Consider the following 12463-nt stretch of genomic DNA (forward strand, 5'->3'; position numbering starts at 1 on the left):
AAGAAAATATGACCAGGGAAAAAATCACTTATTACTAAAATATTAAAAAATCATGCCTTCTAAGAGAGCAAGAGAAAAACTGGTACTGCAATATATATATATATATATATATATATATATATATATATATATATATATATATATATATATATATATATATATATATGTGTGTGTGTGTATATATATATATATATATCCTTCTGTATAATAATGTTAACCTTTTCTTGTGTGGCACTCTAATACTGTACAGTAGGGTCCCGAATTATGCGAGAATTTGGTCGATTAATGACCTCGTGTAAATGGAAAATCGCGAATTTCGAAACACACAACTAACAAATAATTCCATTGTGGCCATGGCAACCAGCAATTTGCCTATTCAAATGTGTTTACTACCCATTTCCAATACTTTCTTTGTACTATACTGTATTTCTTTATAATATCAAATTGTTTTTGTAAATAAATAAAACATTTAATATACTTTAAAGTTCTAATAACTTGAAAAATGGTTAAAATTATAACCAGGATAGGTGTAAACACCATATATTTCCCGTTACAACACAACCCAAAATACAGACAAATTTTAATGTTTGTCATATCTATTGTATAATACAACTGGTGAATAGCAAAACCATCACTCTATAGACTAGCTTCTTGTATGATTGAAAATCCAGAATTATCAAAATAAAGGCGATTTTATATCATGCGTTTCCTAAACACGCTAAAAAGCACAATAGAAAACGACAACCAATGTTTTGTTTACGTTTAACTCTGATCACAACGAAGAAACAGACGCATTTATACATCTGTGTTTTTGAATTGACAGCAATTTTACCAAGTATAGATTATATGTTGAATTTGTTATTACCAATGTTCTAATTATTTTTTATTAGAACTTTCAAATAAATGAAATGAATGCCATTTATGAAATGTTTTTCTTTATGATGCCGCCTGAAACGGAAACCTTCCATTTGTTTACGCTCCATCTTCGATCATAATAAACAAACGAATGCATTAAACACACATGATCTAAGTCATAACTAATGATATTACAAACATTTAGTAAACATTATGTTATTACAAATATTTTACTTACCGTATCCATATAAATTCCTAAATTCGTAGCAAAGCTGGAAATTTTTTTTTCCTTATGCGTTTAATCCACAATAGCAAACTGCCGCTAATGACAGAGTGATAACTTACGATAATTCTAAACTGTTACGAAAGATAATTGTCCTTTCCATATCCAAAATACTTTTCCTAACTTCAGTTATAAGTCAACTTGTACCCACCTCAATTATGGATCCATATGCAAAAAAGGTAAAGAAGAAAGTACTAGGCCTATTTTTAAAGTCACCGAACAATTAGGTTACCGCTATAACGTTCGATGAGAGAGAGAGAGAGAGAGAGAGAGAGAGAGAGAGAGAGAGAGAGAGAGAGAGAGAGAGAGAGAGAGAGAGAGAGAGAGAGATGGTTTTAAAGTACTAAACAATAAATATGATAGGTTATAACACATTGGTGTTTATGTAATATTAACTGTATAGATGGTTTGAATAAGTTAAGAAATGGTGTAAACAATTCTTTGTTATTGTATTCGCGCGGAAGCTAGACATCAGCTGATGTGATCACAGCCAAAAGTAAAACAAAAATAAGTTAGCAATACTCGATTTTTAAAACACACCCGAAATTTAACAACATAAGTACATGTTTTATTATAGCGCAATTGACATTTAAAGAGTAAAAATTTTCTGGAATAGAATGGTGTTTCCTAAAAAATAGTGGTTTGCTGACGAAATCGGTTACCGTATTTTAAGCTATGATTGAAATGGATGTATACACGGTATAATTTTTTCGTTTTGTATTTAATTGACACTTCAAGAAAACCGATTTTGGTTTCTTCATCTATTTGTAAGTATTGTATAACGAGAGAGAGAGAGAGAGAGAGAGAGAGAGAGAGAGAGAGATATTATGACGCAGAAGGTTACAGACCTAGAACAGGGGAGTGATGAGATAGGCTGGGTGGACTCGCAGGGGAGACGGTAGGAGACGGGGGAAGGGGGGATTTGGTTGCCAGTGGCTAAAAATAGATTCTGAAAGACGGTAAAGGGAAAAACGAATCCCATCGAATAAACAGAATAAGGAAAGGGAATAAGATTCAGAGGAATAATAGATATAATGGAATGAAATGACTAGATCGTGTTAGTTGTGATAAGAATAATTTAGATATTTGAAATAAGAGTGTCTGAGGAGGTATAGAAGGAATTCGTGATAAATATAGAGGAATATCAAAGGATACAGTTAGTTTGCATTAAAGGGTTTGTTATCGTTTATCGGCAGTGAATAGCCTAAACTTCGGTAACGAGTCGTCAATATTTTGTCATATTTTAAACATTATACATTTGATTTGCAAACATTGGTTTTGTAGAGTAGACGGTAAAATAAAATCTAGAGAGAGAGAGAGAGAGAGAGAGAGAGAGAGAGAGAGAGAGAGAGAGAGAGAGAGAGATAGATTTCTGCCATCAAATCTCTCTCTCTCTCTCTCTCTCTCTCTCTCTCTCTCTCTCTCTCTCTCTCTCTCTCTAGATTTTATTTTACCGTCTACTCTACAAAACCAATGTTTGCAAATCAAATGTATAGCCTACTGTTTAAAATATGACAAAATATTGACGACTCGTTACCGAAGTTTAGGCTATTCACTGCCGATAAACGAACCCAGTCTACTCGTGAAGACCTTGAACGCCCAGAGGGAAAAATAAGGCTTTTAAATATACTGTACTAAACAAAAATAATGCTTTAATATACCATCATTAACACTACCATTACAATTATCGTAAGGTTGGAGAAAGATAAAGATTGCCGAGAACGTAACCACATTTCTGTTTACATTTTGTCAGCTGGACTCGCACAGTTAACAGTTGATTTCATTGTTGTGGAATTTTATCCTTAAATAGGCTATTCATTATGAAATTATGTTAATGAAATGTAATGTTAATATTGTTTTGTAACATTTATTATAAATCACCGTATTTAGGGCTACCAATATACTTAAAAAGACTATAGATTTGATACATTTTGTAGTGCTTGACTCGCGAACTTTGAACAGCCTCGTGGATACAGAAAATTTAATTTTGAAAAATGGCGATCGTGGAAAAGGGGAATCGTGTAATTCGAACACGCTTAATTCGGGACCCTACTGTACTTGTGAAAACTGCAAGTATACTGAATACTGTATTATAAAACTAACTCCATCTTAACAAACATAAAAAATAATTTTAACAAGAGGTTGTGTAAACACGAGTGCAAAGCATTGAGTTGGCATTGCAATTTCCAATCTCTACAGAAATTATAACCCCTTTTATTCTAAACAGCAAAAATATTAGGATAAAGACAGACAAAAAATGACTGCTAATGACAATTGCAGGTTAACTTCATCATTAGAGTAATATTACTGTATCAGCCAATTTTGCAGCTTACCTGTCACAACCGATTTGGGACTGGAAACAATGCCACCTTTCGGAATAGCTCCACCACTAAATGCTGGAGGAGTCTTAGGCAATCCTAAAGGCTTTTGAGCCTCAAACCCAGGTGGACAAGGTAATGTTAGAGGCCCCATTTGTTGTTCTAGAGGAGAGGATGTGAGATGTGCTGGAGGACTACTGGCATAGTCAAAAGCACACGGTTGAACCATTTGCTTTTTGGCATTCTGGAATAATTAAAATTTTCTATCATCATAAATTATTAATCACTTTAGCCTAACAGTATACTGTATTAGATTTAATTTCTTTTAATACAAAACCATTTAACCCCCTGGAGATCCAGGCCGAGACATAATTGCTGTTGGGGTCATGACTTGGTCAGGGGTAAATTTTTACATTGTGCAATAATGTCATATGTTAACATACTTATGTTGATGCTTCGTAATCTAACTAACAGAATAAAGAGAGCAAGAAACTGAAAAATACATAAGAAAAATTAATAAATCCTCTATACAGTACAGTCGTCCTGGTTTTTGCGAATTACTTTTATGATAAGTTTTTCTGGGGAGCCATGATCCAAAAATCTGGGGAGAGGCTTGGAATGTGTCAAATTTTGCCTAAACAAATAAATGTAACAACTTATTATTTTAATAATTTTCAACAATAAAATAATTTTCAATAAACAATAAAATTATAATAGAAAATAAAGTGTGATGGAAAATATCCAAGGTTGTGTCTGCCAATGTTGTGGCAAGACTGGGTATACAGTACGGGTAGGTGAGGACTTACGACCAAGATAGGGACTAAGATACGCCTCAAAAATCCGTAGATTTATTACGCTGCTTCATGATTCGTCAATAATCTAAGTCATATTTTATCAATATTTTCTTGCTGTATATCATTACAGTATTTAATTTTTATGTTCCATAGGATATCATATGCTCCATTGTATTCTATTTTCAATTTTGAAAAAATTTTAACAATCAACAATTAGCAACTTTTTTGTTTAACTTTGGTTGTGATCAGCTGTGCTGCTGATCTGAAGGTCCCACTACAGTATTGAGATAATGCACACAAATGAATGGCGTAATGTTTATATTTCTTAATTCATTTGGATTGTATTCATGATGAATATTACATAAGCACCAGTATGTTACAGGATATCTTAGTTTTCATATAGTTTGTTTATAGGCATTATTATTAGTTATCATGCAAAGATGTTCTCTCTTTCTCCCTCTTTCTTTGTGCACATGCGTACGGCTTGTTAATTTTTAAAGCTTCATACAGTAACTAAATTTTAGTTAAAAAAAATAAGCCTTCATATTTCATTAAAAATTATTGTGTTTAATTATGGGTTATTAAAGCATGTTTATATTCTATTTTTCAACATCAGGAGCCTTCAATAATCAACAAATACTTTTGTTTTACAACATCAGTTGATCTCAAAGTCACACCACCGTATTGCGATTATGCGCACTTAGTGTTGCTTATGTAATGTTCTTATTTGAAGTATGTTCATAATGAATATTACATCAGCATCAATATGTTATACAATATCATAGTTCCAAACAGTTCATTTTTAGCACTTATTATTAGTATCCTATGAAAACAAACAAACACTCTCTGTCTCTCTCTCTCTCTCTCTCTCTCTCTCTCTCTCTCTCTCTCTCCACATTTCCTTAGATATTATTAAAAATTCCTTGTATCACTTCCTCAATGTTTCAATTATGGGAATATAAGTAACGCATCTAAAGGAAACTACTTGATTTGCCACTTGCCAGAAATATGACGCCTTCAGACTTCTTTTCTTAAATTTACAGCAAGTAGTACTATTCTCATAACTCCTGATACAGACCACTAAAACATTTGATATCGTTACTTGATGTTTTGATGATGGTATTACTGTCATAAGATTACTCGGTAACACTCCGAATGGAAATCACTCAGTTTTCCAGCTTGCCTTCCGCCAGAAATATGACGTCACAAGACATGTGACGTGAACTCGACAAAGAATGACTTGCAAAATATGTAAAACCCTTTTATTTTCTTGCAAGAAATTAAAGAAAATAATAACTTACCAAGCAAAAGTATTTAATTTTCTTAATGTAAAAGAAAATATATTATTTCTAAGAAAATATTTGCCCTATTAGTATACTTTAGATAAATATTGATCTATTATCTTAGCTTAAACAAAACTAGCGTAGAGTCAAATTTACGCAATGTATTACTCATAAAAACTGATACAGACCCCTAAAATACTTTGTATTGTTACTTAATGTTTCGATAATGGAAATACTAATGCTAATCATTAGTCTTTTGGTAGGAAATCACTGTATTGCCCGCTTGCTTTACGTTGGTAATATGACGTCACCAGACATATGATATGAAGTTGACAGATATTAAAACTTTTGTTAATATAGTTTTTACTGAAAATGGATACTGTATACAGTATTATCAATAAAAAAACAGATTTACCAAGATAAATCAGTCCATTTTTATACAAGAAAATAATAATTTCTAAGGAAATATTTGTTCTATTAGCGTACTATTTACGATAAACTTGTGACATCATCACCCTGAAAAAATGGTCGTAAAGTCGAAGTCATAAGTCGCATGGGTCGTAAGTTAACAACTACCTGAATAGTCTGTATTACTTATGCGAGATCATACACATCCCCATACTGGTGGTTAGCTGGGGGACTTGCCCTCCCTAGGTTGACCAGGGCACCACCCACCCACTTAGATACTACCACTAGAGAGTTATTGGGTCCTTTGACTGGCCAGACAGTACTAGATTTGATCCCTCTCTCTGGTTACAGCTCATATTTTCTTTTCCTATACATATACTGAATAGTATGGAGTATTTTTTCTACATTTTCCTCTGTCCTCATACACCTGATAACTATCGGATTACCAAACAATTCTTCTTCACTCAGGAGTAACACTACTGTACTGTTAAGTGTTCAGTGGCTGCTTTCCTCTTAGTAAGGGTAGAAGACTCTTAAGTTATGGTAACCAGCTCTTCTAGGAGATGGACATTCCAAAATCAAACCATTGATCTCTAGTCTTTGGTAGTGCCATAGCCTCTGTACTATGGGCTTTCACTGTCTTGGGGTAGAGTTCTCTTCCTTGAAAGTACACTACTCTATCTTATTTCTCTTCCTCTTGTTTTTTCAAGTTTTTATAGTCTATAATGAAAAATTATTTTAATGCTGTTATTATTCCTAAAATATTTTATTCTACTTGTTCATTACTTCTGTTGTAGTTCATTTATTTCCTTGTTTCCTTTCCTCACAGGACTATTCTTCCCTGTTGGAGCCCTTTAGCTTATAGCATAGTGCTTTTCCAACTAGGGTTGTAGCTTAGCTTATTATAATATGTACAAGACATTCATCTAAATCCACTTTACTAACACTTTGTGTTCTTTGTGTATCATAAACCTGGTCACTGAACTTGAAGTTGGGAGCAAATAGTTTTAAAACTATTCACACCGCCCCATTCTTAAATAAAACATCAGGTTTCAAAGTCGCGCAGCACAAATACGTTCAAGTTTCAAAGTCGCACAGCACAAATACGTTCAGCATTTGAATAACAATCCTAATGGGAAGGGGGACGTCATTTGAACAACAATAAGTTTTTCAGATTTGCGTGAATATGGGATTCACACGAAGCAAACATTAAACATGACTATTCTCTGAATAATGATTTTAAAAAATGACACAGGCATTAATGGTACCTATATGGATCCTCTCTTTCTGTAGAGTTTATCATAAAAAAGTACATTGATTTTAAAAATGACACATGCATTGGCAAAGGTAAGGTATTACAGATGAGCAAAGTCATGCAGTGTGGTTAGGAAAGTGAATTTAATCAGAGGTGGTAAAAGTCACAACAACACAGAAAATTTATGTTTCCTTGATGAAGTAATCTACCATTATTATGACAACAAAAGTAGATAAATTCTATAAACTTACTGGGACAATGATAAGAAGTGGAGCTATGTTGATATCTGGTATAGCAGGTATGCTTAAATCCCCCAGTGGCAGAGCATTTAGTGGGCGTCCTTGGTTTACCATGTTTAGGAGTCTCTTTGCTTCCTCCTGTGAAAGTAAAGAAATATGCAATTAGATTCAGGTAATTTCCAAATATGACTAATAGAAGGTTACAAATACTGTATATGAATCAATAGCTGACAATAGACTCCTAGAATAGTGTTGACAGCAGCTTTGAATTTAATATAAGAACACAAAGACCTATAACTATTCATGATGATAAATCATTATGCTGACTTAACGTGAACTTCCAAGTACAAGATGATTTTTTAGAGAAGACAAGGTAAAAATTTAGGGGAAATTTTAATGAATTTAGGACACGTTCTGTGGTGTAAGACAATTGCAGCAAGAGATATCCTACCAAATATTGGTCTATGGTCAGCAGGAAGTCGTTCTTCCTGATGGCCTGAAGAACTTAAACTTTATTTGCAAAACAAACAGGTTCATGAGGGAGAGGTCTATGACAGGTCTCCAGGCCCCTGTCAACTTCTCAGCTTCTGTACTTGGAAGAGGTTGCTGAAGGAGCCTGGAGAGTAACTAAGACTGCTACTATGGCCCCTTTGAGCAACATCTTGGACAATTCCTCTGGAAGTAGGTCTCTTGTAGAGCCTTTCAAATAATATGGTCGGACTGTCAGAGTCTGAGCTAACGTGAACGGACAGTCCATGAACAGGACTTGATATCCTGAACGGAAAACTTTAACCATCCAAAGATCGGCCATGAAGAACTGCCATTTGTCTCAATGGCTTTGTAGGCATCCCCCCCCAACTAGTAGGAGCCTCTACAGCTGCGACTCCTTCGTTCAGAACTGTGACCTCTCCGAAGAAAAGTGGGCTAGTGGTCCTGCTTCCTAAGCTGCTTGGAGCCCATTGGAGGTAACAAACATTTCTGTTGGGAGGGCTATTTAAAGGAGGAATTCCTTGGAGGTGGCTGAGGCTGGGAACAGGTTGGAAAATCTACCACGTTGCAGTTTCTCAGGAACATGGCATCTCTGCAGGACAGCCGTTTGGTGCACCTCGCCGAAACAGGATCATGCTTCTTAATGACACTGTTGCCCTAAAGGGAAACTACCTGGTGGAGCAGACACTTCAGAGCTTTGGCTCCAGATCTAGGCAGATCTTCGAACTGCTTGACAAAATCCGGTTTCTTTGGGTTCTGTCACAACAAAGCAGGACACTGCTGACCAGTGACCTAACCAGGAGCAGGCCTGGATGGTAGACATGGCAGCAACCTCCATATCAGGGATTTCAGATGCAAAAAAAAGTAGAAGGAAGGTTAGGCAACCTGTCACTTGGTATACTAGGTACAAGGACCTGTAAGAGTCTCAGAGAAAAATTTAATTTCCTCTGACGAGAAAGTGCTAATGGGGGTAGACTTGAGAAAATTCTCTAGAGCCGAGACTCGATTATTAAACAGGTCTAAAGTGTCGCGAGTCTGATTAGAAAGATAAATCAAATAGGTCTTGTACTTTGTGACTGTGGAAAAATCGCATCAATGGCGCAACACCCACTTGTAACTTGTAAGCGAGGAGGTTCACTCAACCCGTCCAAGTAACCAATAGGCTCATAATCTTAAAAAAAAAAAAAAATAGTTTCAGAACAGGATGTCGGAACCTTGAATGGGGCCAAATTAGCCGAGCTGGGGCCTATACACACAACAGGGTTTGGTGAGTCATTAATTGTGATCAGAGCACGATACGCCTGATTCAGCTCCTGTTTAGGAATATAGGGTGATTCCGTATTGGAATCAACGTAAAATGGATGGATGTGGTGAAGAGGGAAATGGGTGATGTGTGACTGGGGGAGGAAGATGCAAGGAAGAGAAATAAATTTAGATGGAAAAGTTGACTTGAGCAGCCTACCTTGCTATACAGTGGGATTAATAAGGTTGAATGAAGGAGAAATTCTGATACACACACATCTAAAGATACTGTACATCAGTTTACAATTAACATTATTAATCCTTTGAGCACCATACACATCAAAATCTTTAGCCCTTATTGGAGACATTTTCCTTAACTCATCCAAACACAAAAACTATTAAATATACAAGACTTTTCCAATATTTTTCATTGCATAGGTGAATAAATTTCCTTTCCATTGATATGTCAAATATTTTTTCTCAAATACTCATATGCATTACTAATAAAAGACAAAAAACTTGTAATAACTGGCAGCATAGATACATCCAATGCACCAAAGTGATTAAAATACTAATTAGTTGTCATGAACTTTAGCAAACTTGACCGTTACATTAGTTAAAGAATAGAATGTAATTTTCCTAAATAATGTAATAATCACAGAGGATACAAAATAATCTTACCAAAAACACAGCTTTACTTTCTTGCAGGCTTTTGATACTCTCGTCCCAAGCTTTTATTGATCTTGAAAGAGTAGGACGATCTGGGATAGAATCTTCTGATGCATGCTGCAGTAACTGCCTCAGGCGAACAACTTCAGTGGTAAGTCGCTCAATGGTCCTGAGAGGGGGAGAAGTATTAGTTTTATTAAGTAGTTTTATCACATGAGTCAAGATATTCAACTCTTATAAGGTCAGCCTATGAAAGAAATAGGAAAAATTATAAAATTTAACTTTTATGGAAAACCCAAATAATATTCTAGATGCTATCTCAAAGTAATGTGTACTTGTAAGTTTTTTCAGTTAAAAGAATTGAAATCATGTTAATGCTAAGCTCTAAGCAACTTAAAATGAATTAAAATACATTACTCATAATTTGGCAGTTTAAAAGTCATCCACTACAGTAATTTGTAGGCATGGCTGTAATCAGAAGCAACGGTCATGGACAGAATGTAATTAGTGTTGAAAACAAACAATTAAATGGAAAAGAATTACATATACCTGTTAAGATGAGACTCTGCAAGGTCCTTCTTAATGCAAAGGTACTTCACTTCTGCTTCGTGGGCACGTCTAGAACTACTCGAGAGCGACTCCTGGAGGTTCCTCACTTCCTCTCTCAACTGTTTACTAACTTTCCTGAAAGATTATATATATTCAACATTAATTTCTTAAAGATAAACCAACTTTTATTATACAAACCCAACATTAGTAATAATATAAGGTCCAATTTTTTATTCTACAATTCCATATGAATTAGTATTTTGAATAACTAACTGAATAACAACAGGCAATCAATTGGTTGCTGTGTATATGCTGTTACATACGCAAGCACACTATAGTAAAGTTACTAACTTTTTGTGTTAGGGATAATTTATTCATGAAAATTCGAAATTAGGAGGAAGGTGTGATTATTGTAACCATCACAAATCATTTTCTGGGCTCATCCTGTGTTGCTCCGTGAAATGCTCCTTAAAGTACCATTTCAATGGTATAAATACTGCTAAATATACCAGAGAAAAAAGTTGCATGGAATGCTAGGAATTTATCCAGCTCGCTCACCCCTAAAAGGGTGTCGGTATTAAAACTGGGGCGAGTGATACCACTATCAGAGATCCCTTTCCAATTAGACTTCTCCCTCCTCAAAATCCCCCGTTACTACGAGGTGTCGTTCACTACAGCTACTACCCCCCCACCACCACCACTACCACTACCTAACCTTCTCCCATCATTCCTTGTTAGCACCTGTGAATGTTCGGACGTGTTTTTCGTAGCTCTGTGTTTTTTTTTTGTGCTTTGAAGATTTCAGGCTTTTTGGAGATCCATGCTCCCAATTTGAGTATTATATTGGTCTGTTTGGGATTTCTAGGAACCAACACACGTTCATTCAATAACCTTATTGGGTTTTATCTCAGACACTTTGTTGACGCTCACTATGGGTGTGTATGCGGTCTTTTGGTGTCGCTTCCTCGGGATCTCTTTGTTTTGTAAGACTTTCTATTAGTTCCTTATACTAATTGCAGTCTTATTTTTGTGGTAAAGTTTAAGCAGGACAACACGTTACTGGGACTTGTAGGATCTATTATAGAGAATATCTGAGATACAGGTACTAATCTATGCCTTCATTATGCAGGATGGACATGATGGATACATAATGCTGCAACCCTGATGAATTAAAATAAGAGGGATGTTACTGTGCATCCCAATGAAAATGAAAAGAGAAGGCTCTTATTCTTATGTAAGGTGCAGCAAACTATTGCCAAGGAGATTCATGCTTAAAAGACACCATAACTAAAAATATAAAGTTACAAAGAGGAAGATAACTAACCCTAAATCCACATCTGAAGTGGGGGTCAACAATAATGTAGCACTTACCAAGCCTAAATAGTAGATGTTCACCAAGCTATAACCCTGCTCATTGGCACCTACATAACGTATCACTTGTGTGTGACTGGAACAGTTAAAAATCAGTGTGGTTCTACTCTTGTCTCTTTAGTTAAAGAATATTGAAAGATTGAAGAGTAATAATACGCTTTCAGTCTGCTAAAGCTTCTAGATTCACTTCCTCCACAGTGGAAATGAAAAGGGTTAAGAGGTCAATCAGGAGGGGTGACTTCTTTTCTTCCAAAAATATTTTTACTGGATATATGGATTTTGGTCCAAAGGGAGCTTCCAGGAGGACATTCAGTGCCAAGTTATATCCGGAAGAAAATCCCAAAGTTGTGCGCTGCTATGAAGTTGAAGGTAAAAGAGGGTGGAATGTAAAATGGAAAGCAGGAGTGGCAACGGAGGTAAAACTGTTTGAACACTGTAAAGAGCCTTCTTAAAACTACAGGATGCCCACTGCCTCCTATCCATCCACATGTCGCGAACGTCCCTCCAATTTATGCAAAAAGGAAAATTCAAGCAGTTTCACATCCTCTGCTTCAGCCCCTTATTGGCAACAGGTCTTTAAAAACGATGCAGGCGTCCCTGGGAAAGCTGGTCTCTGCCTTCCTTCCCGAAGTAATTATAGCCAGGTCACACAAAACTTGCACATGGGTATTTGGATGTGCTTCACACTTCCTCGTGGACAATTTCACT

The 12463-nt window shown here is 35.6% G+C and overlaps 2 protein-coding genes and 1 long non-coding RNA gene across 3 annotated transcripts in view; 1 reads left to right on the forward strand and 2 right to left on the reverse strand.

Moving 5' to 3' along the window:
* The window catches only part of LOC137653743 (uncharacterized), a 57867-nt gene extending 47856 nt beyond the window's left edge, over positions 1–10011 (forward strand). The window contains exon 3 of the long non-coding RNA XR_011046539.1: positions 9875–10011. This is a non-coding gene — a long non-coding RNA (uncharacterized lncRNA). The remainder of the gene's footprint in view (positions 1–9874) is intronic.
* Positions 1–12463, reverse strand: part of LOC137653742 (uncharacterized) — a 132825-nt gene that overhangs the window by 18999 nt on the left and 101363 nt on the right. The gene's annotated exons all lie outside the window — the stretch shown is intronic.
* LOC137653740 (E3 ubiquitin-protein ligase TTC3-like) overlaps positions 1–12463 on the reverse strand; it is a 43759-nt gene that overhangs the window by 6925 nt on the left and 24371 nt on the right. Inside the window, exons 8-11 of the mRNA XM_068387363.1 lie at positions 10385–10519; positions 9848–10004; positions 7448–7573; positions 3472–3700 (exon numbers count right to left, since the gene is read on the reverse strand). Of these exons, the coding sequence (XP_068243464.1) occupies positions 3472–3700; positions 7448–7573; positions 9848–10004; positions 10385–10519 (647 nt within the window). The remainder of the gene's footprint in view (positions 1–3471; positions 3701–7447; positions 7574–9847; positions 10005–10384; positions 10520–12463) is intronic.

Source organism: Palaemon carinicauda, chromosome 14, assembly GCF_036898095.1.
Source record: "Palaemon carinicauda isolate YSFRI2023 chromosome 14, ASM3689809v2, whole genome shotgun sequence".
Taxonomy (NCBI): domain Eukaryota; kingdom Metazoa; phylum Arthropoda; class Malacostraca; order Decapoda; family Palaemonidae; genus Palaemon; species Palaemon carinicauda.